Source organism: Corvus cornix, chromosome 7 (assembly GCF_000738735.6).
Source record: "Corvus cornix cornix isolate S_Up_H32 chromosome 7, ASM73873v5, whole genome shotgun sequence".
NCBI classification, from domain to species: domain Eukaryota; kingdom Metazoa; phylum Chordata; class Aves; order Passeriformes; family Corvidae; genus Corvus; species Corvus cornix.
The window spans coordinates 15,556,755-15,577,281 of record NC_046337.1 but is presented as its reverse complement, the minus strand read 5'-3'; the positions used below and the strand labels follow the sequence as shown (position 1 = coordinate 15,577,281).

Below are 20,527 nucleotides of genomic sequence, written 5' to 3'. Positions count from 1 at the left end.
GAGGCACAAAGGGCGGCGCTCTCGCCGCCCGACACCGCCACCGAGATGTGCCGGGGCAGGGGGACCCGGAGCGGCGGGGACAGCCCGGGCTGAGGGGACCCTGGCGACAGCCCAGGGTAAGGGGCGAGAGACTGGGGATGCCAGGGACAGATCGGGGTGAGGAGTGAGTGGCTGGGAGGGCCGGGAACTGCCTGGGATGAGGGGCTGGCGGGGCTGGGAACAGCCCGGGGTGAAGGGCGAGGGGCTGGGGGGGGACCTGGCCGGGCGGGACTCGTGGAGGCACCTGCTGGCTGGAGACTGGGCATAGCTCTGAGGGTGGGCTCGGGGCTCGGCCCAGCTGGACCCAGGGAGCAAGCCCGCGGTGTTGGGCTGAGGGAGAGGGCACAGGTGTCCTTGCATTCTTGTCTCCCCCGTGACAGAGGGCTTTGCCAGCGGCCTGCTTGAGGCACAGCAGGAAGGAGCCAGCACTGAGATACCCTGCCTTCAGCCTGGCACCACAGGCTGCTCCCCAAAATCCTCTTGGGCCCTGGGATGTCCCTCATTTAAAGTGCTTTCTTCTGTTTCAGACTGAGAGGTCATCCAGCCCAGCACCAAGGCAGTGCCTGGTGGCAATGAGTGCAGCAGTGACTGTATCAGAAGGTGCCAGCAGGGAGATGGAGTCCCTGTGCTCGGAGCTGCTCCTGCCCACACCAGGAGAGGTGGGAGCCGTGGGAAGCCCTGGTGTGGCCAGCACTGGTCTGGCTGGGACAGCCCCGCTGGCTGCCAGCCAGGACTTGCTGCTGGCAGAGGCATCGATGCCTGGGGAAGGGGCTCACTCTGAAGGAAGCAATGTGGAAATATTCATCGAGGCAGTGGCTGGCAATGTGACACTGAGCAACGCGGCTAGTGCCACAGGTATGGGATGCAGGGAGCGCAGAATGGGCCCCACTGTATTCAGCAGAGGGAGAAAGGTCTGGCCAGGGTCCCTGTCCCAGGTGCCCTCAGATCTCTGACCCTGCATCATGAGTCTGGTGCCACCACTGGGCACAGACCTGGCACCAGCTGGGTGTGTGGATGGGGAGAGTGGCTGTGGGAGTTGCATGCTGCGTGAGAGGGTCGCTCCAGGCTGTTGGTAGGGACCAGACAGAGATCTCCACCTGGGCTGCTGCCCCCCAGCATGCTTCGCACGTGGATCTGGTGTGGGTGCATCCTAATAGGAATGGGGCCAGACCAGCCTCTCATTTCTGTATGCCTCCAAGGTGCAAAGGGACAGAACTGGTTATTGTGGTCACCTGGGTGGTGGTATTCCCCTCTTATGGGAGATGTGGTTCCCAAACTGTAATTTGTGGCAATAGGGGTTTATTCTCCTTGTCCAGAGCTGGAACTGAACCACCAGTCCCAAGCTCTGGGCCTGGCAAAAGCTGTTTCTAACACTCATCCCTTGCTCTCTGCAGAGGTTCTGGTCAAAGTGGTGGAACTGTACTTCTGCGAGAGGTGTGGCCAGAGCTTCTCAGAGGCCTCCCTGCTGTCCCAGCACCAGTGCCTGCTGCTTCCCCCCCCAGAGCACCTGGAACTCCCAGGGGCACTGTTGGCTTCTGCCAGCGAGGGCCAGACTGACCCTGTGGGCTCAGAGCTGCCCAGAGCCAGCACACAGGAGAGCTCTGCTTCCGAGTGCCTGCTGTGCCCCGTCTGCCGGGAGGCGTTTGTGCAGCCTGGCCAACTCAAGGAGCACTTCAAGACCCACCGTGCCCCGTTGGGAGCCCTGTCCTGTCCCGAGAGGGGCTGCCACTTCACCACAGAGGACCGCAAGCAACTGCGCAGCCACTTGCGCCACCTGCACGGGGCGTCCCCCGTGTCCTGCGCCTGCCGGGCCTGTCCGCTGCTCTTCCCCAGCCGCCAGGCCATGGAACAGCACCACCGGACACACTTCCCCTTCCACTGTGGCCACTGCGACTTCATCACGGCCAATGCTAAGCTCTTCTGGCAGCACAGGAAGGGTCACACCATAGAGTCCCCCTCTGAGATGCCCGCAACAGGCGACCCCCCAAGTTCAGACTCCCATGGCCTCGACCAGTGCTGCATCCTGCCATCAGGTATAGCTGGGTGGGGGGTTGGGGCCTGTGGGTGCTGCAGAGGCTGGCTTTGTCTGTGCATCCCAGTTACAACTGGAGGAGTGGGGGGTGAAGCTGCGGTGCTGGAGGGTTGGGAACTCTGCATTCCTGCCTCCCTGCAGCAATGTTTGTGCTCTCCATCTCAGCCAGGTGGATTTTCTGCATGTGTGTGGGGGTGGCTTCCTCTTGCCTGGAATGTGATGATCTCTTGTCTTTCCCCACTGAAGCAGCATCAGAAGGGCAGGAGGAGGCAGGTAATTGCCACCCTGGGTGGAAAGCCAGCGCAGTAGAAGCCAGGCCAGCAAAGCCTGAGGGTACTGGGGACAACTTATTGAAGGGGCAGAAAGCATCAGCTGGAGAAGAGGACTCCAACAGCAGTGGGGATGAATCACCAGAGGAGGATGGAGAGAGCCTCTGCGAAGCTGAGGCCAAAGAGAATGGGAAGACAGCTCCCAAGAAAGTTGGAGTGCCACAGGCACAGCACTTCAAAGGTAGGATGTGGGGCCCTACTAAGATGTGGTCAGGCTTTGTGAACAAGCACCACATCCTCAGGGCTGGCAGGGAAATGTGGCCCAGGCTGATGGGTGACCTCATATCTCCTGCATGTACCAGTGCACTTGTTCCCCCAACCTCTGCCCAAGCAAATACGTCCCTTCTTTTCCTGTTTAGGAAATGCTGCCAGGTTTAGGCAAAGGTCTGCCTGGCTTTGGGGACCAGGGGCACGTGGGCAGGCCTGATGTAGGCTGCGCTTTGCCAGTGTTGAGCTGGAAAGAGCTCACCTGAAGTGTGCTGGTGGCTTGGGGTGGGGACAGTCCCTCTTGAGTAGGTGGTGGCTGTGTGACTGCACATGTATAAACCCTCACTGTGGCACAACTGGATCAGGGACAGAACACCCACCTGAGCTCTCCATCTTTTCCCTGTTAACTGCTCCCCCTCCTCTGTTCCCCCAGGGGATGTTGCAGAAGGCTCCGAGTACCTCTACAAAACCCACATGTGCCCCGAATGCAAGCGGTGTTTCAAGAAGCGGACGCACCTGGTAGAGCACCTCCACCTGCACTTCCCTGACCCCAGCCTGCAGTGCCCCAACTGCCACAAGTACTTCACCAGCAAAAGCAAGCTGAAAATCCACATGATGCGGGAAACGGGCGAGAAGGCTCATCGCTGCCCACTCTGCCACTACAGCTCAGTGGAGAAGAACGCCCTCAACCGCCACATGGCCAGCATGCACGAGGACATCTCCAACTTCTACTCCGATGTTTACTCCTGCCCCGTCTGTGAGGAGAAGTTTCGACTCAGCCAGGCCCTCAAGGAGCACTTGAAGACTCACAAAGCCGAACCCAAGAGGCTGAGCTGCTTCCACGGGGACTGCGACTACTGCGCAGAGGACCGGAAGGAGTTTGTCCGTCACCTCAAGGATGCTCATGGCATCAAGGCGGTGGAGTGCAAGTACCATGCCTGCTCGCTGCTCTTCGGCACGGCTGAGGCCATGGAGGCTCACCGGAAAACCCACTACGCCTTCCACTGCCAGCAGTGCGACTTCATCTGCTCCAACAAGCACGTTTTCCGCAAGCACAAGAAGCAGGGGCACCCGGGCAGTGAGCAGCTCCAGTGCAGCTTCTGCCCCTATGCCACTTTCAACCCTGTGGAGTTTCACGACCACGTGGGCAAGATGCACGCCAACGAGAAGATCCACAAGTGCACTGAGTGTGCCTTTGCCACCGCGCACAAGCGGGTGCTCATCCGGCACATGCTGTTGCACACTGGTGGGTGTCCCCTGTAGGGGTCCCAAAAGCTGAACTGGGATGGGGAAGGTGTCTTGTCCTGGCCCTGGGTGGGTAGAGAGGGCTGAGTTAGGGCTCCTGGGTCCCACCACCAGCTTTGCCACCTCAGGATCACTTGGCTGAAGTTGTTGTATGCTCCCTGCTGAGCTGGTTTCTCTGCCGTGTTGCTTTATCTGGCTGTCATGCTGAAGGCATTTGTGTGTTGCATGTAGGAGAGAAACCTCACAAGTGTGAGCTCTGCGACTTCACGTGCCGGGATGTGAGCTACCTGTCCAAACACATGCTGACCCACTCCAATGACAAGAACTTCATGTGCACCGAGTGCGGGTACATCACCAAGTGGAAGCATTACCTGAACGTCCACATGCGCAAGCACACTGGAGATCTCCGGTAAGACCCCCTGCTCCACTGGCCTGGCAGCATAGTCAAGGCTCCCCAGATCCTGCTCTAGGGGTCTGCTTCTCCTGGCTGCATTGTGTGCCAGACTTTCTTATGTCTGGCCTGCCCTGTCTGGTGCATAAGAAATGTGGTCTTTGAACTTGCAGCATGGTGCTGTGGAGGCAAAGCTATTTTTGTTGTCTCTATGCCACCAAGGAGGTGTATTACCTCAGAGGTGCAACTCTGAGCTTGGGTTCATGGCTCTGCTGTTGTTTGTGGGTCAAGGCCTGTTCAGGACTGCCAAATTATCACCTCATTTGGGTCTAGCCTTCCTCCAGGGATGCTGGAAGTGCTGTTGGTGTGCACATGTGAGAATATGTGTGTCTGACATGGTCACTGTATGGATTACTCAGGTAATCTATCTCCAGTCCCCAGGCTGGGGATGTAAAGAACCAGCAGTGCCAAGGGCTGTAGCAGGGAGGAATGGCCTGTGGTAAGAGCTGTCTGGATGGCAAAGGTCAGATCTGGCAAATCGAACAATACCCCTTCCCCATTTGTCTGGGGTGGGGAAAGAGAGCTCAGCACGCCTGACTAAGCTCAGCCTGCCCCAGTTCCTTGTGCTGCCTGACCAGTTCTGCTTGTCCCCACAGATACCAGTGTAACCAGTGCTCATACCGGTGTCACCGTGCTGACCAGCTGAGCAGCCACAAGCTGCGGCACCAGGGTAAAAGTCTGATCTGCGAGGTGTGCGGCTTCGCCTGCAAGCGCAAGTACGAGCTGCAGAAGCACATGCAGTCGAAGCACTCGCAGAACTACCAGGTGCCTGTCTTCCAGTGCCAGTACTGCACCTACCAGACCAAGTACAAGCAGGCGCTGCTGAACCATGAGAACTGCAAGCACACCAAGCAGAAGGAGTTTCGCTGTGCCCTGTGTTCATACTGCACCTTCAGTAACACCAGCCTCTTCTTCCACAAGCGCAAGATTCATGGCTATGTTCCTGGTGACAAGGACTGGCTGGAAAATTACGCCAGCAAGGAGCTGGAGATCAGCTCATCTGAGGCACTCTTTGGCTATGAGCTCGGTGCAGCCCTGCATGTGGATGCCAGTTCCTCCCTCACTGGCAAGGAGCAGTGGATAAAGGAGAAGCCATCCCAAGCAGAGTCTCAGGGAGAAGACGGCTACCAGCAAGTGTTCGTGGTGCCCCTCCTTGAGCAGGATGCTGCTCCACCAGAGAGCAGCAGTGAGGCAGAGAGAGGTGTGGGCGAGGGGGAGCAGAGCTGTCCTATTGCTGGCAATGCCCTGGAAGATGACTGCCTGCAAGGAAATGCTGCCACAGGCTCTACTGAGCTCACTGTTTCTGAAGATGTGGCAGAGAGCTGCACCTTGCACTTGGAGGCACTGAATGTCTCGTCTGACCCTCTCCTGGAGAACTTGACTGGAGGAGCCTGTGTGACCCAGCCAGAGAGTGTGGAAATGCTGTCCTGCAAGGAGCCTCCCGCAGCCTATGAGATGCTGGGCTCCCAGGATGGCCTTGGCTTGGAGGACAGTGGCAATACACTTGAAGACATCCCAGACTTTGAGGAAGAGGAGGTAAATGTACAGGAAGACAAAGTGGTGAAGGGCAGTGTAGCGGCAGGAGACAACCAGGGAAAAGATGCCCTAAAGGAGGATATGGGCCACCTTGAGGGGTCATGCTCAGACCACCATAAGTTGGTGGCAGACACGGAGCTGAGAGAGACCAGCCAAGCCAAGCTGCCAGAGGCCTGGCTCAGCATGCTGAAGACACGTGAACAGGGCCGCCTGCCTGTCCCAGAGGATGTCACCACCTCTGGTGACAATGCCAGGGGCGGCTCGGAGTCAGTGCTGAAGGCTCTGCGGAAGCAGGACAAGGAGCAGGCAGAGACGCTGGTGCTGGAGGGCAGGGTGCAGATGCTGGTGGTGCAGTCGGAGAGCCAGGTCTTCAAGTGCGAGAAGTGCTCGTACATCACACGGAAGGAGAAATCCATGTCCCTGCACTCCAAAGCCAGCTGCCAGAGCCGCCGGGCCCCGCTTGTGTGCCGTGAGTGTGGCGCCAGCTTTAAACAGCAGAGGGGACTCAACACCCACCTCCTGAAGAAGTGCCCAGTTCTCCTGAAGAACAAGATCCTCAAACCAACCAGTCAGGAGGCACCTGGACTGTGCCAACCTGCTCACCAGCCTGGTGATAATGGTACAGAAATGGCAGAGAGCGAGAAGGGAGGCTCAGAGGAGTCCAGGCATACTGAGAGCCCTTGGGAAGCTGAACTGCTGCCTGATAAAACACAAGCAGGAGGCAGTCCTTTGGCTGGGGCACAGACATTGGGCTGTCATACCTCTGAGAAATCCCTGCTGGTTGACAGCACAGAGATGGCAGAAGAGCCTCCCCAGCAAGGGGGAGGTACTGAGCCAGGTGGAGCTGCTGGTGCCTCCCAGCCTGGGAAGCCCTCAGAGAAATACCGACTGGAGGGAGGGAAGCTGCACTGCAATGCCTGCTCCTTTGTGTGCTCCCGTGTCACCACCATCACCTCTCATGTGGAGGATGGCTGCCGGAACCTGGAGCAGTTCTGGTGCTCCCTGTGCCCTGAGGCCTTCCGCTCCCGGCGGGCACTCAAGAGCCACTGTGCTGAAAAGCACATCATGCATCCCAAGGAGGACAAACCCCAAAGGACCGAACTCCCTGAGGGGGACCCACCCAGTGTTGAGAAAGGCCAGCCCAGCGAGCTCCCACTGGATGCAGCCCCACCAAAAGCCACCCTGCCCAAGAGGAGGCGTTTCTCCTGCCCCACTTGCCCCTTCACCTGCCACCAGGAACGGGCCATGAAGACGCACAAGAAGAGGGGCTGCGTGACTCTGGGTGAGTTTCGTTGCACCTCCTGCCCCTTCACCTCCAAGGTGGCCAAAGCCCTGCGGCTGCACCGCAGGCTGCACCGCAAGCACTACAGCAAGCGGCCACAGCTGCAGTGCCACCAGTGCGAGTTCACCTGCAAGCAGGCCCGGTGCCTGCGGCAGCACGTCCGCATCAAGCACGAGGGGGTGAAGCCGCACAAGTGCCGCTACTGCGAGTTCAGCACCACGCGACGCTACCGCCTGGAGGCCCACCAGTCCCTGCACACCGGCGTGGGGCGCATCTCCTGCAGCATCTGCAGCCAGACCTTCGGCACCAACTCCAAGCTGCGCATCCACCGCCTGCGGGTGCATGAGAAGACACCCACCCACTTCTGCCCGCTCTGTGACTACAGCAGCTACCTGCAGAATGACATCACCCGCCATGTTAACAGCTGCCACCATGGTGAGCTCAACTTCGGCTGCTCCCGCTGTGAGGCTCGCTTCAGTTCTGAGACGGCCCTCAAGCAGCACGTCCTGCGGCGGCATGAGGAAAAGGTTTCCTACAGCTGCCCACGCTGTGACTTCGTGTGTCACAGTGAGGCCACGCTCAAGTGCCACGTGCAGAAGCAGCACCCACACCTGGAGTGCAGCACCTGCAAGGAGACCTTCGCCACCCGGGAGGCACTGGAGGAGCACAAGACGCAGCATTTCAGCCACCGCTGTGAGCTGTGCAGCTTTGCAGCCAAGGAGCGGCAGCAGCTGGTGCGGCATTACATGGAGAGCCACGAGCCAGCTGCCCCCCAGGACAAACCCCTGCACTGCCCCTTCTGCGACTTTGCCTGCCAGCACCAGCTTGTGTTTGACCAGCACATGAAGGGCCATGGGGGCACCCGCGTGTACAAGTGCTCGGACTGTGAGTACACCACCAAGAACAGGCAAAAAATCACGTGGCACATCCGTATCCACACTGGAGAGAAGCCCTACAAGTGCCACCTCTGTAAATATGCCTGCGCCGACCCCTCACGTCTCAAGGTAAGAGCTCTGCTTGGGAATGTATCCTGTTGCGTCTGCGTGGCTTGAGGGGCATCCAGCCACAGGGCTTTGGGGAAGAAGTTCCCAAGGGGAGGTTTTATCCTCTGTGTTCAGTGGCTCATACTGAACAGAAATAGGAGACAAGCAGATAAAAGTCATGTCAGTACAATACATTTCTTCTCTGCCGTTGCAGTTTAAGGGCGAGGGAGACTTTTAACAAAGCAAGAAGGTGGGCAGCAGTCTGTGTTCACTTTTCTTACTGACATCTTTGACTTTCTCTGGGTGCAGCCTTGCACAAGTCAAGTTTGGCTGCTTGCTGGCTTTGGCATGCTCTGTGGTGCCAGTCAGACGGTGCAGGGAAACCTCCAGCTTTCTTGCAAGCAGAGCATGACCCTGCCCTCGTTTTTGTAGGTGATTAGCATCCTGATGTGTGGTAAAGGGCTTTTCCTGGAAAAGGAAATGCGTGGGTGATGGAGGCATAGGGTAATGGAGGGAAAAATAGTCTGGTTTTGCTAAAAGAAGTATTGACTTTTTTAATGGCCAGGTTGAGCTGGAGCTCCCTGGGGCCACCTGGGTGAGGCTGTGCAGTGTGCTCAGCTCTGTTGGGCTGGGTTTTTAACCTGACTCTGCCTTATATACCAAACTGGGGAACAAAGCCTGTGCCATCCACAGGCTGGGACAGAGCAGCTCAACAGTACAGGCATCTCATCCTGACCCTGCTGTGGATCCCCCTTGCCCATAGCCTGCCAAGCAAGCACACAGCCCTCCTTGTCCCATGCAGCTGGAGATGTCAGAGCTGTCTTTGAGCCTCTCATTGCCACCCCAGAGCCCTGCACATCCCCAGGGCAGGGGACATGGTCTCATCCTGACCCTATCCTCCTGCCCAGTATCACATGCGGATCCACAAGGAGGAGCGGAAATACCTCTGCCCTGACTGTGGCTACAAATGCAAGTGGGTGAACCAGCTCAAGTACCACATGACAAAGCACACAGGTGAGTGCTGCCCACTGAGGACAGGCTGTCGAGCACCAGGGAGGGTGTTGGGGCTGCTCCATGCTTCTCTTTCTGCCAGTGGCCCAGCTGGTGATGGAGGAGGACATTTAGGGGGCAGCACATCATCCTGTGCTAATGGGGTGGGGGCAGTGCTCTCAGGTGGGAGGGAAGTTTGGGTGGCACAGACCCTAGGCACTGTTTGGAGCCTTGGAAATGGGGATCTTGGTGTGCCTGCTAACAAAATGGGATGTGGGGGGAAGTCCCTGGGGACTGATGCTCTGTTATAGGGATGGTGAGACCCGTGGACTGGGGAGCACTGTGCCCCTATCCCGGTGCCATCCCCTTCCCTGTTGCCACAGGCCTGAAGCCATACTGCTGCGATGAGTGTGAGTACTGCACCAACCGTGCGGATGCCCTGCGGGTGCATAAGGAGACACGGCACCAGGAAGCCCGTTCCTTCATCTGTGAGCAGTGTGGCAAAGCCTTCAAGACCCGCTTTCTCCTCAAGACTCACCTGAAGAAGCACAGTGAGGAGAAGCCCTATGTGTGCAACGCCTGCGGGCGGGCTTTCCGCTGGGCAGCTGGCCTGCGCCACCACTACCTGACGCACACCAACGAGCACCCCTTCTTCTGCCGCTACTGCCCCTACAAGGCCAAGCAGAAGTTCCAGGTCATCAAACACATCCAGCGGCATCACCCTGAGCACGGGGCTGTCGACCCTAGCCAGGGGGTGGGAAAGGACCCCAGCACTCACACTGTCCACTTACACACTGTGCAGAGGGAGAGCCAGGCCAAGGGGCCCCCCAGGATGGAGCAAGAAGGAGGGTGCCCTGTGGAGAAGGATGGCACGCCACAGTGAGGCTGAATCCCAACTGCTTTAAGGTGCTGGTGGCACAGGCCTGCTGCAGAGATGTATGTGTGTGTACAGGCATATATGTATATGGGTTGTAAAATACACAACTGTATAAAAGGAATCCCTCAGTTCCTTTTAATACCATTTATTTGGGCTGCTTGGAACCCCTGTGTGAACAGTGGGCCAGGTACCCACAGAGAAAGAGAGCACAAACCCAAGCTCAGCTCCCCCTCTCTCCCCAGCACTGCTGCACCCAGACCCGGACCTGTTTGTCACTGAACAATTTATTAGGTTGCTTACAGAGAAAGGATGGGACAAGGGTTAATTTGGGGCTCTAGGGGCCAAGGGATGTGATGGGGTTCTGCAGGGTTAGGGGGCAGTGAGGACCAACTTTACTCCCAGCTGTGCCCAGCCCTAGGGTTTGCTCGGCTCCAGCCTTGCTCCCCTGGCTGGAGGGGGACCAGCCCCTGCAGCAGAGCTGGGCCACACACCATCTCTCCTCCTTCCCACAGTCAAGCTGTGACCGTGGGCCAGGGCAGGATGCCTGTGGAGGGTGCAGGGAGCTGCACTGGTGTAGACCCCACACTCATGCATGGGCAGCAGCAACCTGAACCTGGAAAGGGGAGGTCAGTGCTTTTACCAGCCCTTGGAGGCTACTGCAGAAGGAGTCACAGCAGCAACAATGACACAGGGATGACAGAAACAGCTCAACAAGAGGGCAAGGTGGTTGGCTCTATGGCCCCAGCTGCTTGGAGCTGGCTCTATGGCTTCCATCTGGGTGCTGCTCACCCCATGAGCTCAGTCCTGCTCAGGACCAGGTGGTTTGGTGATGCATATATGGACAAAGAGCGAAGAGGGTGGGATGCTGGTGCCATCCTTTGAGAGAAGATGGATGTGGCGATATCCTGCAGGAAGGACAGCAAGGTTCTGGCCAACTGGAGTCCCGCCCTCCTCTCTAGTACTCAACTGAGCCCCAGACATGCCTGCAGGGCTGTCCTGGGTGCCCAAAACCACTGAGCAGCAGCCACTCACCGGGTTTGATGTTGGCAAAGGCTAGGGTGAACTGACCCACGAAATCATTCCTGGAAGTCTTGTCATAATCCTCCACCACAAAGCGAATGAGGGCCAGCTCTGGCACGTGGAGCTGAAACTGCAGTGTCTCATCCCAGCGGGGGTTAAACCCTGGGAAGAGAGAGCAGGTGCTGAGAGAGTGAAGGACAGCAGGGACTGTGCCTGGTACCACTGTGGGTCTCACCATTGTTCTCGATGTACTTGGTCTCCTGGTGCGCCTGGTCCGCGGGGACCCCGTAGATCTCCACACGCACCAGTGGGTCAATGATGGCTCCCTCCTTGCTGTTGGCCACTTTGGGCAGCTGCTGCCCACTGATTACCTGCAGGAAGGAGCATGAACCCCCTGAGCTGGGGAGCAGCCAAATCTATGTTGTGAGGCTACTTGGCTCCACACTGCCCAACAGTGTCCCCATCTGTCTGGGACCAAGAGAGCCCCAGCACACTATCATGGCTTCCCCAGGGTCTCTCCACAACCCTGTACCTGGATTGTCAGGGTGATGGGGCCAGGGCCTTCCCGGCTGCTGGGGTCACTAGGGTTGAAGAGAGTCTCCTCATCCCTCATGAAGGGTGGTTTGAGCACGTAGCCACAGCAGCCGTTCTGGCTGAAGAGCCCATCACACAGGTCCATCTCCGTGCCGGCTGTCTGGAAGTTCAAGGCCACTGGAGGGAGGTGGCAGGGAAAAGGGTTCAGAACAGCTTGGAGACACTGCTTTGAGCAGAAAACCAGCCTGTCCCCATACCTAGAGAGATGTGGGGTTGCATAGGGGAATAAGGCACTAGTTCCTGGACCCCCCCAGGGCAGCACAAGAGCCAGCAACCTGACCTGGCTCCGGATAGGGTTGTAGCTGGCATTAACACAGGTGTTGATGGTGGCATTTGGCACAGCCCACAGCCCTGTTGCACCCCGGCCATACCGATCTGGCACCCCACATTCCACATCTCCTGGGGGCTGTAGTTGGAGGAGTCAGTCCGCATCCCACTGGGGTAGATGCGTGTCAGCTGCCAGGCATTGTGGCGAACAAACTCATTTCCTAGGGATAGAGCATGAGAGCCACTTGTGGGTTCATTCTCTGGCCTGCACAGCCACCCACATGTGCTGCCCATCCATCCATCCATCCATCCATCCATCCATCCATCCATCCATCCACCTGCGCACCCACCCACCAATTCTCATCCCTCTCCCTGCTCAGGAATCCAGGTCCTGCCTTGTTTTGTAAGCCAATAACCTCATCACCTACCAGAGCCAAACCCCACAGTACAGCCCCACTGAACCCTGTTTCTCCCAGAAAGGGAGGGCTTTGGCACTACCCACGAGGAAGCCATTGGCCCCCTCTACTCTGTCCCAGTCACCTGGTGCCACTGCCCCCTTAATCTCACCTTCATCCCGGATGAGCTTCCTGGCCTTGGCTTCAGAGAGGGAGGAGATCTCAGAGGGCCGGGAATGGCTGCGGGCCTCCTGGAAGCCCCGGAAGGGCACGTTCTTGCAGTAGATGACACAGTCGGACAGTGCTTGTGCCAGGCTCTCCTTGTCCTTCTGCAAGGCAGAGCCATGTTGGGTCCCTCCTGATGGGAGCACCACCCACCAGCACTCAGCCAGGCCAGGGCCTGTAGAGCCAGGGCAGGCAAGAGCAGCCAGAGGTGTGCTGGTGGATGGCACCATCCCTACTATGAGCAGCCTTCCTGGCAGGAACAGAGCAAGCAGGGGACCTCCAATATGTTGCCACCACAACAAGGAGGGAGCTGGCATGGCCAGAGGCAGAAAGGGCTGTCCTCCCTGCCTGGTGATGTCTCTGCAGTCTCTGTCTCCCCTCTATGCAGTAGGATGTCACCACAGCTCATACCTGTGTCCAGGGACTCAGTGGTCCCAGCTGGTCCCCAGCCTGGGCCACTTACCTTTGCCCTCCGCTTCTCCTCCTCCGCCTCTGCCCCATTGTCATTGTCAGACACATCAGGCGCCTCATCCCCTGGCCCATCCAGGGTGTCCTCCAGACGCCCAATCTTCTTGCCCTTCAGCAAGATCTTGTGCTTCAGCTCCTGTGGGGTTGGGGATAGAGAAGCACCTTGGGCTACTCAGCACTTCCATGGCCATGTCCCCTGGGATCCTGAACTGCTGGAGGCCAGCATGACCAGATCACTTCAGCACTCAGGAGGGGATGGGGTAGGAGCGTTTTGCCCTGCTCTCTGATTCTGCAGGGCATGGGGAGACAACCCTGGGGACAGCCTTGGCACCTCTGTGAACATGAGGACACCCACCCCCCGGGTCCTCAAATCCTCCAGTGGAGCAGGACAATGCTGGAACAGGTTGGCCTATTCTCTGAACAGCAGATCCACTTCCTTAGCACACTCTCAAGGCAGGACAGAGATGCCCTGCACAGCTGTGCTCTGTCCCTACCTCTGGGGATGGCAGCTGGGTGGGGACATGCCCATCAATGGTAGTGGTGAGGAGCTGTTCCCCCAGGATGTCCTTGAGCTGCTGGGCCAGGACCTCCTGCTGCTCCATGCTGCAGTGGTTCTCCAGGGACAGGATCACTGGGTAGTCCGAGGTCTGAGGAGCAACATGCACAGCTGGAGATCAGCCTTGGTGGGGCTGGTGAGCTCTCACAAGGGCTTCATCCAGGCATGATCAGTGCCAGGATGGAGCCACTTGTGTCTGTTTGTCCCCTGAGACCTTCATACCCCTCCAATCCCCCAGTACCCCCCACATCCCATCTCACCCCTGCACCCCCAACAGACCTTGTCTGCATGAGCACCCACCCCCTGGCACAGCACAGTGCAGGCTGTCCCCAGGAAGTGACACAGCCGCCCTCCTCTCCCGCAGTGTGACCAGTCCGGCTGCATCACCAGGTGTGTGAGCCTCAGCACCACTCCCCCTCCAGGGACCCACCACTACCATGCATCCCCACCCACTGAGGACCACCCACGACCACCAGCACCTGGGGAAGGGTGCCTTACCTTGAAGGCGTACTTCCCCAGGGTGCTCACCACCTCCCGGAAGGGGATCTTGGAGGTGAAGGTGTGGCCGTGGTACACCATGGGCTCCCCATTTGGCCCGTCCCAGCAATCCACCTCCAGGCACCGGCAGCCCCGTTTCAGAGCCCTGGGGGTGGGTTGTCACCCCTGGAACCCTGCACTCAGCCAGGGCACCAGCTCCCTGCCCTCCCCTCTGCCCGTGGGTGTCACCCCTAAGGGACCAGGGGACACCCACCAAGGGTGGGGATGCTGCTGCATGCAGGGCAAGGCCAGAGGAGTGCACCACAGAGGAGCAAAGGAGCTTCTGGGGTTTACCCTATGGAGCTGCTGAGGACATGACACTGAGGTGGGAGGGTGTTGGAGGGCAGCTGGAAGGGAGCAGTCCCTTTACCTGATATAGCCCTCGATGCTGCTCTGGCCCCGAATCTGATCCTCTATCAGGTAGGTGTTGTGGGAGGAGGAGATGAAGTAGTGGCAGAGTGGCTGGCTCATGTCCTGCCACAGCGCCCGGTGCTGGGGGTTGAAGATGGAGCCCTCCGGGGAGCAGAGGTACATGAGGAACCCATCAGCACTCAGCACATGGCGAGCCCGGGCTGCAGGCACAGGGGGAGGCTCAGCAACAGCCAGGGGACATGGAAGAGGCAGAATGGGGGCAAACAGGGCTGCTAGTGGCTCCTGGAATCCCCAAACTGATGCCAGAGTCTGGGGCACAGAAAGACATGCCACGGGGAAAGGTGGGCAGTGGACCCCAAAGCTGGACCTTGCACACCATGGCTGGTCAACCTTCTACACAAAAAAGGCCCAGGAACGGACCAAATAAAGCAGAACTGCACCCAGATCACACCTTGGTGAGTCTTCTTCTTGTGCCCACTCACAGCAGGATGGGGCTGGGAATGCTCCTGCCATGGGGCTGTGAGTCTGTGACCCCTCCTTGCCCCCATGCAGAGTACAGATGATGTCTGAGCCAGCTCTCACCTGTCTCCGATGGTTCATACTTGTCAATGAGCTCCATGGCCAGCTCCTCTGTGCCCTCATCCTCCAGCTGCTCTTGCCGTAGGAAATCCACCAGCTCCAGCAGCGTCAGCTTCTTTCCATCCTCAGAGAATTCCTGGAAGAGGCTCAGCACCTCCTCACGCTGCGTGAGAGACTTGTAGAAGAGTACAAATTCCTCCCCTTCCAGTGTCCCCGACTCTGACTTGTCAGCATCCTGCAAAGGAGCTCCCTCAGCACCCAGATGGGGCAAAACGGGGTGTCTTGGCCACGGAAGGTGCTGTGAGGGAATTCTCCCGCCCCAAACAGAGTCCCCCATGCCAGTGGCAGAGGCAGGCATTGATCAATGTTGGAATGGATGAATGGGCAGATGGAGGGCTGGTTAGGTGGATGGATGGATGGATGGATGGATGGATGGATGGATGGGAGGGAGGGAGGGCGGGATAAAAAAACAGATGGCTGGTTAGCTTGGTAGACAGATAAGCAGCTGGATGGACAAATGAATGGGGGGAAGAGCTGCCTTGGCTGGTTAGTTTAACAAATAAATGAACAAATGTGTGTTTGTTTGGGTAAACAGGTAGTTGGCTGGCTGGCTGGGTCGATGGATGGATGGCTGGATGCATGGATGGGTGGATGGGTGGGTGGAAGAAAGTGATCAGGTCCTTTTGCAAGGAGGTGTTGTACAGCTTGTTCCAGCCCTTCCAGTCTCTCTCCAGCCCCTCCAGACTCTCAGGTGCTGTGGTTACCTGGAAGAGCCGCAGGGCATGATCCTCGTTCATGTCCACGTTCATCATCTTCAGGAGATGCTGCACCTCCTTGAAGTTCATGCGCCCATCTTTATTCTTGTCAGCCTTCTGGAACCAGTCACGAATCCATGTGCGAGAAACCAGGGCAAATGTTAAGGGAAAGGACCTTGGCTATGAGAAATGGGGCTGGGGAGTATCAGAGCGCATCTTTTCCTTTTCCTGTGCCCTACACTGATGCAGATGGTGAGATCCAGAATAGCTACACACATGCTGGGGCAAGGCAGAAGATGCAGGGCCTGGGGAATGATCAGCAATGGGTGTGGGGGGTAGAGTGATGCTCTCAGGAAGGATATTGGTCTATCTTCTCCCTTTGGTCCATGGTGGTGGCCACCTCAATGAGCTGACGCAGGCCCTGGACCCAGCACTGTGCCTCCTCTGCCGAGCCAGCAATGAGGTCCAGGTTGCCACGACGGCCGTAGAAGACAATGGTGAAGCAGCGCTCAGGGGGGAACTCCTCGGCCACGCTCTGCAGCACCTCCGACTGGTGCCCTTCCCGCACTGTCTCCACATCGCTGATGGAGACTGGGGCAGAGGAAGGGGAGGCCTGTCTGTAGGGGACAAGGACCACAGGGGAAGGGGCCCTGCCCACAGACATCTATCCTTCCAGTCATCCCTTCTTCCACTCCATCCATCCATCCATCCATCCACCCACTGAGCTAGTAATCTATCCATTAACCATTGAGCTATCAAGTCAGCCAGTCATCCATCTGCCCCTTTGTCTGCTTATTCCTGCACTGGAATTCCAGAGGTTCCGTTTGTATCAGCTGCAATTTCTACTCAGCCCTTTTGACCCATGGGTCCTGCTGGGGGCAGGATGTTTCATGGAGACATGTGGGTGAGAAGAGATCTCACATGCAGAGCCTTTCTTCAATGCCCCAGCACCCTTAGCAAGCATGGCCCAAGAATCTCCGTACCTTCACATCCCTGTTCACTCTGAAACCTACTGACGGCCTCTCGGGCAACACAGAGCAGCTGGTACTCACAGGCAGACTCAGTTTTGCCTGTCCTCTTGGACTGGTACCAGATGGTCATGCAGTCTTCCTGCAGCTTGAAGTAACGCTGCTTCTTCCAGCTCTTGGACTTGACTTTGCGCATCAGGGTCCCCTGCTGCATCTGCTCCAGCGTGTCTGTGAGCTGGATGCCTGGGGGCAGCATGGGCTGCATCACGGAGGGTGGGGGTATCCAGGCACTGCACCCTGGTACTTTTCTTTCTCTCACCTCCGGGATCCCACAAGGTCCCTCAACCCGTGAGGGAGGAGAGACGAACCAGAAACAAACTCCCTTCACCAGAAGAGTTGCACAAGGTAATTCCCCATCAACCCTTCCCATCCACCCTGGGCGCTTCCAAGCCCAAATCCCAATGGCCATGGTGGGGTAGGTATGCTTCTGAGTGCAGCAAGGTGAGCTCAACCCAGAAGCCAGATTTGCCTTGGCATAAATCCAGATGGCCCAATGCCCTGCCCTGCACCCATCCTCCGCTGGGGCACTCACGGGTGTTGCACAGCAGCGATGCCATAGCTCTGCCTTCTCCACGCTGGCAGCTGCTGGGGAGGGAAGCGAGAGGGTGGCTGGGGGAAGCAAGGTCAGACCGTCATGCTGTGCCCAGGTCCCGCCGAGTGGGCTCCAGCTGTACCCATGTGTGTGCGAGGTGTGTGTGCCCCTGCCCGCATCTGAGCGCACCTATGTCTGTCTCCTGCTGGGTCATTGCATTCCTTAAGTGTCGAGTTCACACTGCCATACTCATGAAATATTAATCTGTGTTACCGGGAAGCCGGAGCTCAAAAGGTGTTGGTGGAAAACAGAAAAACTTGCCAGCGCTGATGCCCCACAGCCCAGTGGGTACCAGAGCCCTGCTGCTCCCAGGTAAGAAGCAGCCCCTGAAACCAGGAAAAACTGCTCTGGTGGTGCCCAAGAATAGCCTCCACCACCTAGGAAACCACCCCAACCAGCAAATTTGAAAGTAAGGGAGAGGTGCAGCTGTGATAGCAAGGAAGGGGACACAGAGCAATGACCCTCAGCTCCCACAGCCTCTTCTTCCCAGGGAATGCCAGCACCCCAGGCAGTGACTGCACCCGCAGCTGTACAGGGAGCACGCTGCAGTGAGTGGGACTATAAATACTACTGGACAATAAGACCTTGATTAGGCTGTTGAGACTTTAATTACTCTGACAAATCACTGGATGCGCTTGTCAGCCAGGTGCTGGAGCTGGGCCCTCAAGGAGCGGATGCCACAGCTGGTGGGCTGGGATTTGGGTGCAGGAGGGGACCCAGGGTCCCTGAGAGCAAAGGGCTCTGTGCCAGGGTGCAGGGGTAGCAGCCGTGCCCTAGGCCCCTGACTCAGCACAGGCACCGGTGAGGCAGGGCTGGGAATAGCTGGTGCTGTCAGCATGCAGGCAGCTGCCAAGCCCGACTGCCAGACCCTTGTGGGCTCTCGGGCCAGACAGCAGCCATCCCCTGCTCAGTGTGCCTCAGCAGGGCAGAACAGCACTGGCCAGGGCTGTAGCCCTGCTCTTGGGAGACATCCTAGTTGTGGGGTAAGCTGTGGCTGTTTGGCTGTCCCCAGGCCACATAGGGACCACCTGTCCACTCTTGGGGACCTCACATGTTGCTGGAGACATGGAGTAGCTGGGGTGCCATCCCAAATCCTTCCTAGTAGTGCCCAGTGCTGGGGCTGTGCCTTCCCAACACGGATCTTTCTTGCAAGGTTCAGACTGCAAGGACTTGCTGTAGTGCCTGTATCCCCCCACATCCAACCCACAGGGCGCTGACCCACTGGCCCAGGACTTGGAGTGCCCTCACCCAAAAACAGGGAGTAGCCCAGCACTCCTCTTGTGCCCTGCAGAGTTGGTGCCCTGATGCTGGCCAGCACAGCTCCAGGAGCATCCCACATCCATCCCCTGCAGTGCGCTCTCAGCCCCTGCACCCCATGGCCCTCAGGGAACCAGGGGGGACAACCCCAGTCACCCATCCACCTGCACCCTCCTGCTTTCCAGCAGCACCCAGCCTGGCACAGCCACTTCGCAGAGCCACAGCTCCAGGTGCTCACCTGCCCTGCAGCCCCTGCGCCGCAGCAGATCAGAGAGATGGGCATGTCTTAGGGAAGCTGGGGTGGAGGAAGAGGCACCAGGGCTGGAGAAGCAGGGAGACATGCAGGACTGGGACAGAGATGGGCTCAGTGCCACCAACAGTTCTGTCCTCTTGGCATCCTGCCATGCATGTGTACAAGGTGGCAGTGTGCAAGGGAGCAGCTTGCAGCCCTTGGGCCCATTACCACACTGAGTTTGGAGCTAAACTTCTCGCCCAGTGCCAGCCCCTCCAGGCTCCCAGCACGGCCCAAGCATGCCCAGTCCCAACCATGGAGCAGTGCCCTCCCCACAAACGCAGCAAAGAAGGGATGATCCCTTCCAGCCCAAGAAAGCCCAAGGAAGCACAAGGAAGGGCATGTGGATGCAAGGACGCATCTCTTCTGCTCTCTCCTGTTATGTGAGGGATGCCACGAGCCCCTCACAGCCTGGCCCCATGCAGGCTCCCTTGCCCCAGTCTGAGTTACATTCTTGAGCCAAGCGGGATGAGAGCCAGGGTGTGGAGAAACCCAACCCGAGAGTTTCCCGCAGGGCAGCTGCCTGCTGCCAGAAACATCCCCAGCTACCCCAGCACACTCTGAGCCATTGCAGCGTCTCTCCTGATGGTGACAGGCCCCAGCAGAGCTGGAGGGCCAGCGAGTGTGAGCGGTCCCCAGCCGTTCCAGTGTGGAGTCCCCCGGCAGAATAAAATGCCACCTTACGGGTGACCGTGCCAGCACGGGGAGGGATGATCCCCTCACCCCCCTTCAGGCACCCCACACCTTGCTGCCCCGCTGTGCTTACAAACTGCCCGTGTCTGACGGGGGCAGAAGGGCTTGGAAGCGAGGCGAGGAACAGACAAGGGGCTCCGGGATGGAGCGGCAAACCCCAAGGGATTTGGGGTTCAGGGGGCAAATCACACCTTATGGCAAAGGACACAAAATCGCCGGCACTTCTCCTCCCGCCCCGCGCCACCCCAACAGTGCAGCCGCTCCGGGGCAGCGCAGCCCGAGACAGGGGGTCCCAGAGCCTGGGGGGTCCCAGAGCCTGGAGGTCGCAGCCCCGTACCCGCCGCCGCCCTCTCCCCTCCGCAGGACGCCCGGCTGCCCGCGGAGGACCGGACGCCCAGCCCCTTACCCGCTCTCCGTTGCCGCTCCGCTCCGCTCCACCGCCGGCGGCCGCACGGAGCCGGGGCTGCCCGCCCCTCGGCAGCGCCTGGGCGGCGAGCCCTCCCCCGGCCCCCGCCGCCACGGGACGCCCCCGGCCCCCGCACGCCCCGCAGCCGCAGCCTCTCTCAAGGTCGCTTCGGATTAAGGTCACGCCACTCCCGAGGCGGGGGGGGAGGGGGGTGTGACGGGTAAAGAAGGCAGTGGAGGGGCCGGCGGGGTTGGGAGCACCCTGCGGCTCCCCTCCTTTGGGGTCGAGCCCCCATTCCCATCCTCCGGTTGAGCTCGTCTGTCCCCAGACCCGCTTGCACCCAGCACAGACCAATCTCCCCATCCACGGAGTGTCCTCAGTGTGTCCCTGTCTTCTCCAGGACGCGGTGGTCCACGGAACCCTTCAGCTGGGAGCGATGCGGGACCCAAAAAGCAGGGCACAGTTTGAGCATCCAGAGGCAAAACTCCCACGGGGATCCAAGTTGAGGCAGCCTTAGAGC

At 58.7% G+C, this 20,527-nt stretch overlaps 2 protein-coding genes across 9 annotated transcripts; one reads left to right on the top strand and one right to left on the bottom strand.

Moving 5' to 3' along the window:
- Positions 1-8: 8 nt before the first annotated feature.
- Positions 9-10,092, top strand: ZNF142 (zinc finger protein 142). 2 transcript variants are annotated; one of them, XM_039554840.1, is made up of 9 exons: positions 9-116; positions 567-894; positions 1,434-2,072; positions 2,321-2,581; positions 3,041-3,853; positions 4,084-4,261; positions 4,900-8,125; positions 9,013-9,118; positions 9,478-10,092. In XM_039554840.1, the coding sequence occupies exons 2-9, from the start codon at positions 612-614 to the stop codon at positions 9,975-9,977; spliced, it is 6,006 nt and encodes a 2,001-aa protein (XP_039410774.1). In that variant the 5' UTR covers positions 9-116; positions 567-611; the 3' UTR covers positions 9,978-10,092. The 2 variants fall into 2 exon arrangements, with proteins under 2 accessions (XP_039410774.1, XP_039410773.1); XM_039554839.1 differs by having other exon boundaries at positions 2,318-2,581.
- Positions 10,093-10,235: 143 nt separating this feature from the next.
- Positions 10,236-20,107, bottom strand: PLCD4 (phospholipase C delta 4). Of its 7 annotated transcripts, none has more exons than XM_039554847.1 (16): positions 20,008-20,107; positions 17,300-17,376; positions 16,792-16,950; positions 16,102-16,330; positions 15,749-15,878; positions 14,988-15,219; positions 14,404-14,605; positions 13,995-14,139; positions 13,435-13,587; positions 12,936-13,076; positions 12,420-12,576; positions 11,866-12,073; positions 11,524-11,782; positions 11,227-11,362; positions 11,004-11,153; positions 10,236-10,876 (listed from the first exon to the last, which is right to left on the bottom strand). In XM_039554847.1, the coding sequence occupies exons 2-16, from the start codon at positions 17,322-17,324 to the stop codon at positions 10,770-10,772; spliced, it is 2,433 nt and encodes an 810-aa protein (XP_039410781.1). In that variant the 5' UTR covers positions 17,325-17,376; positions 20,008-20,107; the 3' UTR covers positions 10,236-10,769. The 7 variants fall into 7 exon arrangements, with proteins under 7 accessions (XP_039410781.1, XP_039410780.1, XP_039410782.1 ...); XM_039554846.1 differs by having other exon boundaries at positions 17,300-17,352; XM_039554848.1 differs by having other exon boundaries at positions 17,300-17,349.
- Between the last annotated feature and the right edge of the window lie 420 nt (positions 20,108-20,527).

Coding starts and splice junctions, on each gene's coding strand:
- PLCD4 (XM_039554845.1), bottom strand. CDS start 17,176: ATGGCCATTGGGATTTGGGCTTGGAAGCGCCCAGGGTGGATGGGAAGG. Junction 14,606..14,987: donor GTATGAACCATCGGAGACAG/GTGAGAGCTGGC, acceptor CTGTGCCTGCAG/CCCGGGCTCGCCATGTGCTG. Junction 12,074..12,419: donor GAAGCTCATCCGGGATGAAG/GTGAGATTAAGG, acceptor CTCTATCCCTAG/GAAATGAGTTTGTTCGCCAC.
- ZNF142 (XM_039554839.1), top strand. CDS start 612: ATGAGTGCAGCAGTGACTGTATCAGAAGGTGCCAGCAGGGAGATGGAG. Junction 2,073..2,317: donor GTGCTGCATCCTGCCATCAG/GTATAGCTGGGT, acceptor TCCCCACTGAAG/CAGCATCAGAAGGGCAGGAG. Junction 2,582..3,040: donor ACAGGCACAGCACTTCAAAG/GTAGGATGTGGG, acceptor CTGTTCCCCCAG/GGGATGTTGCAGAAGGCTCC.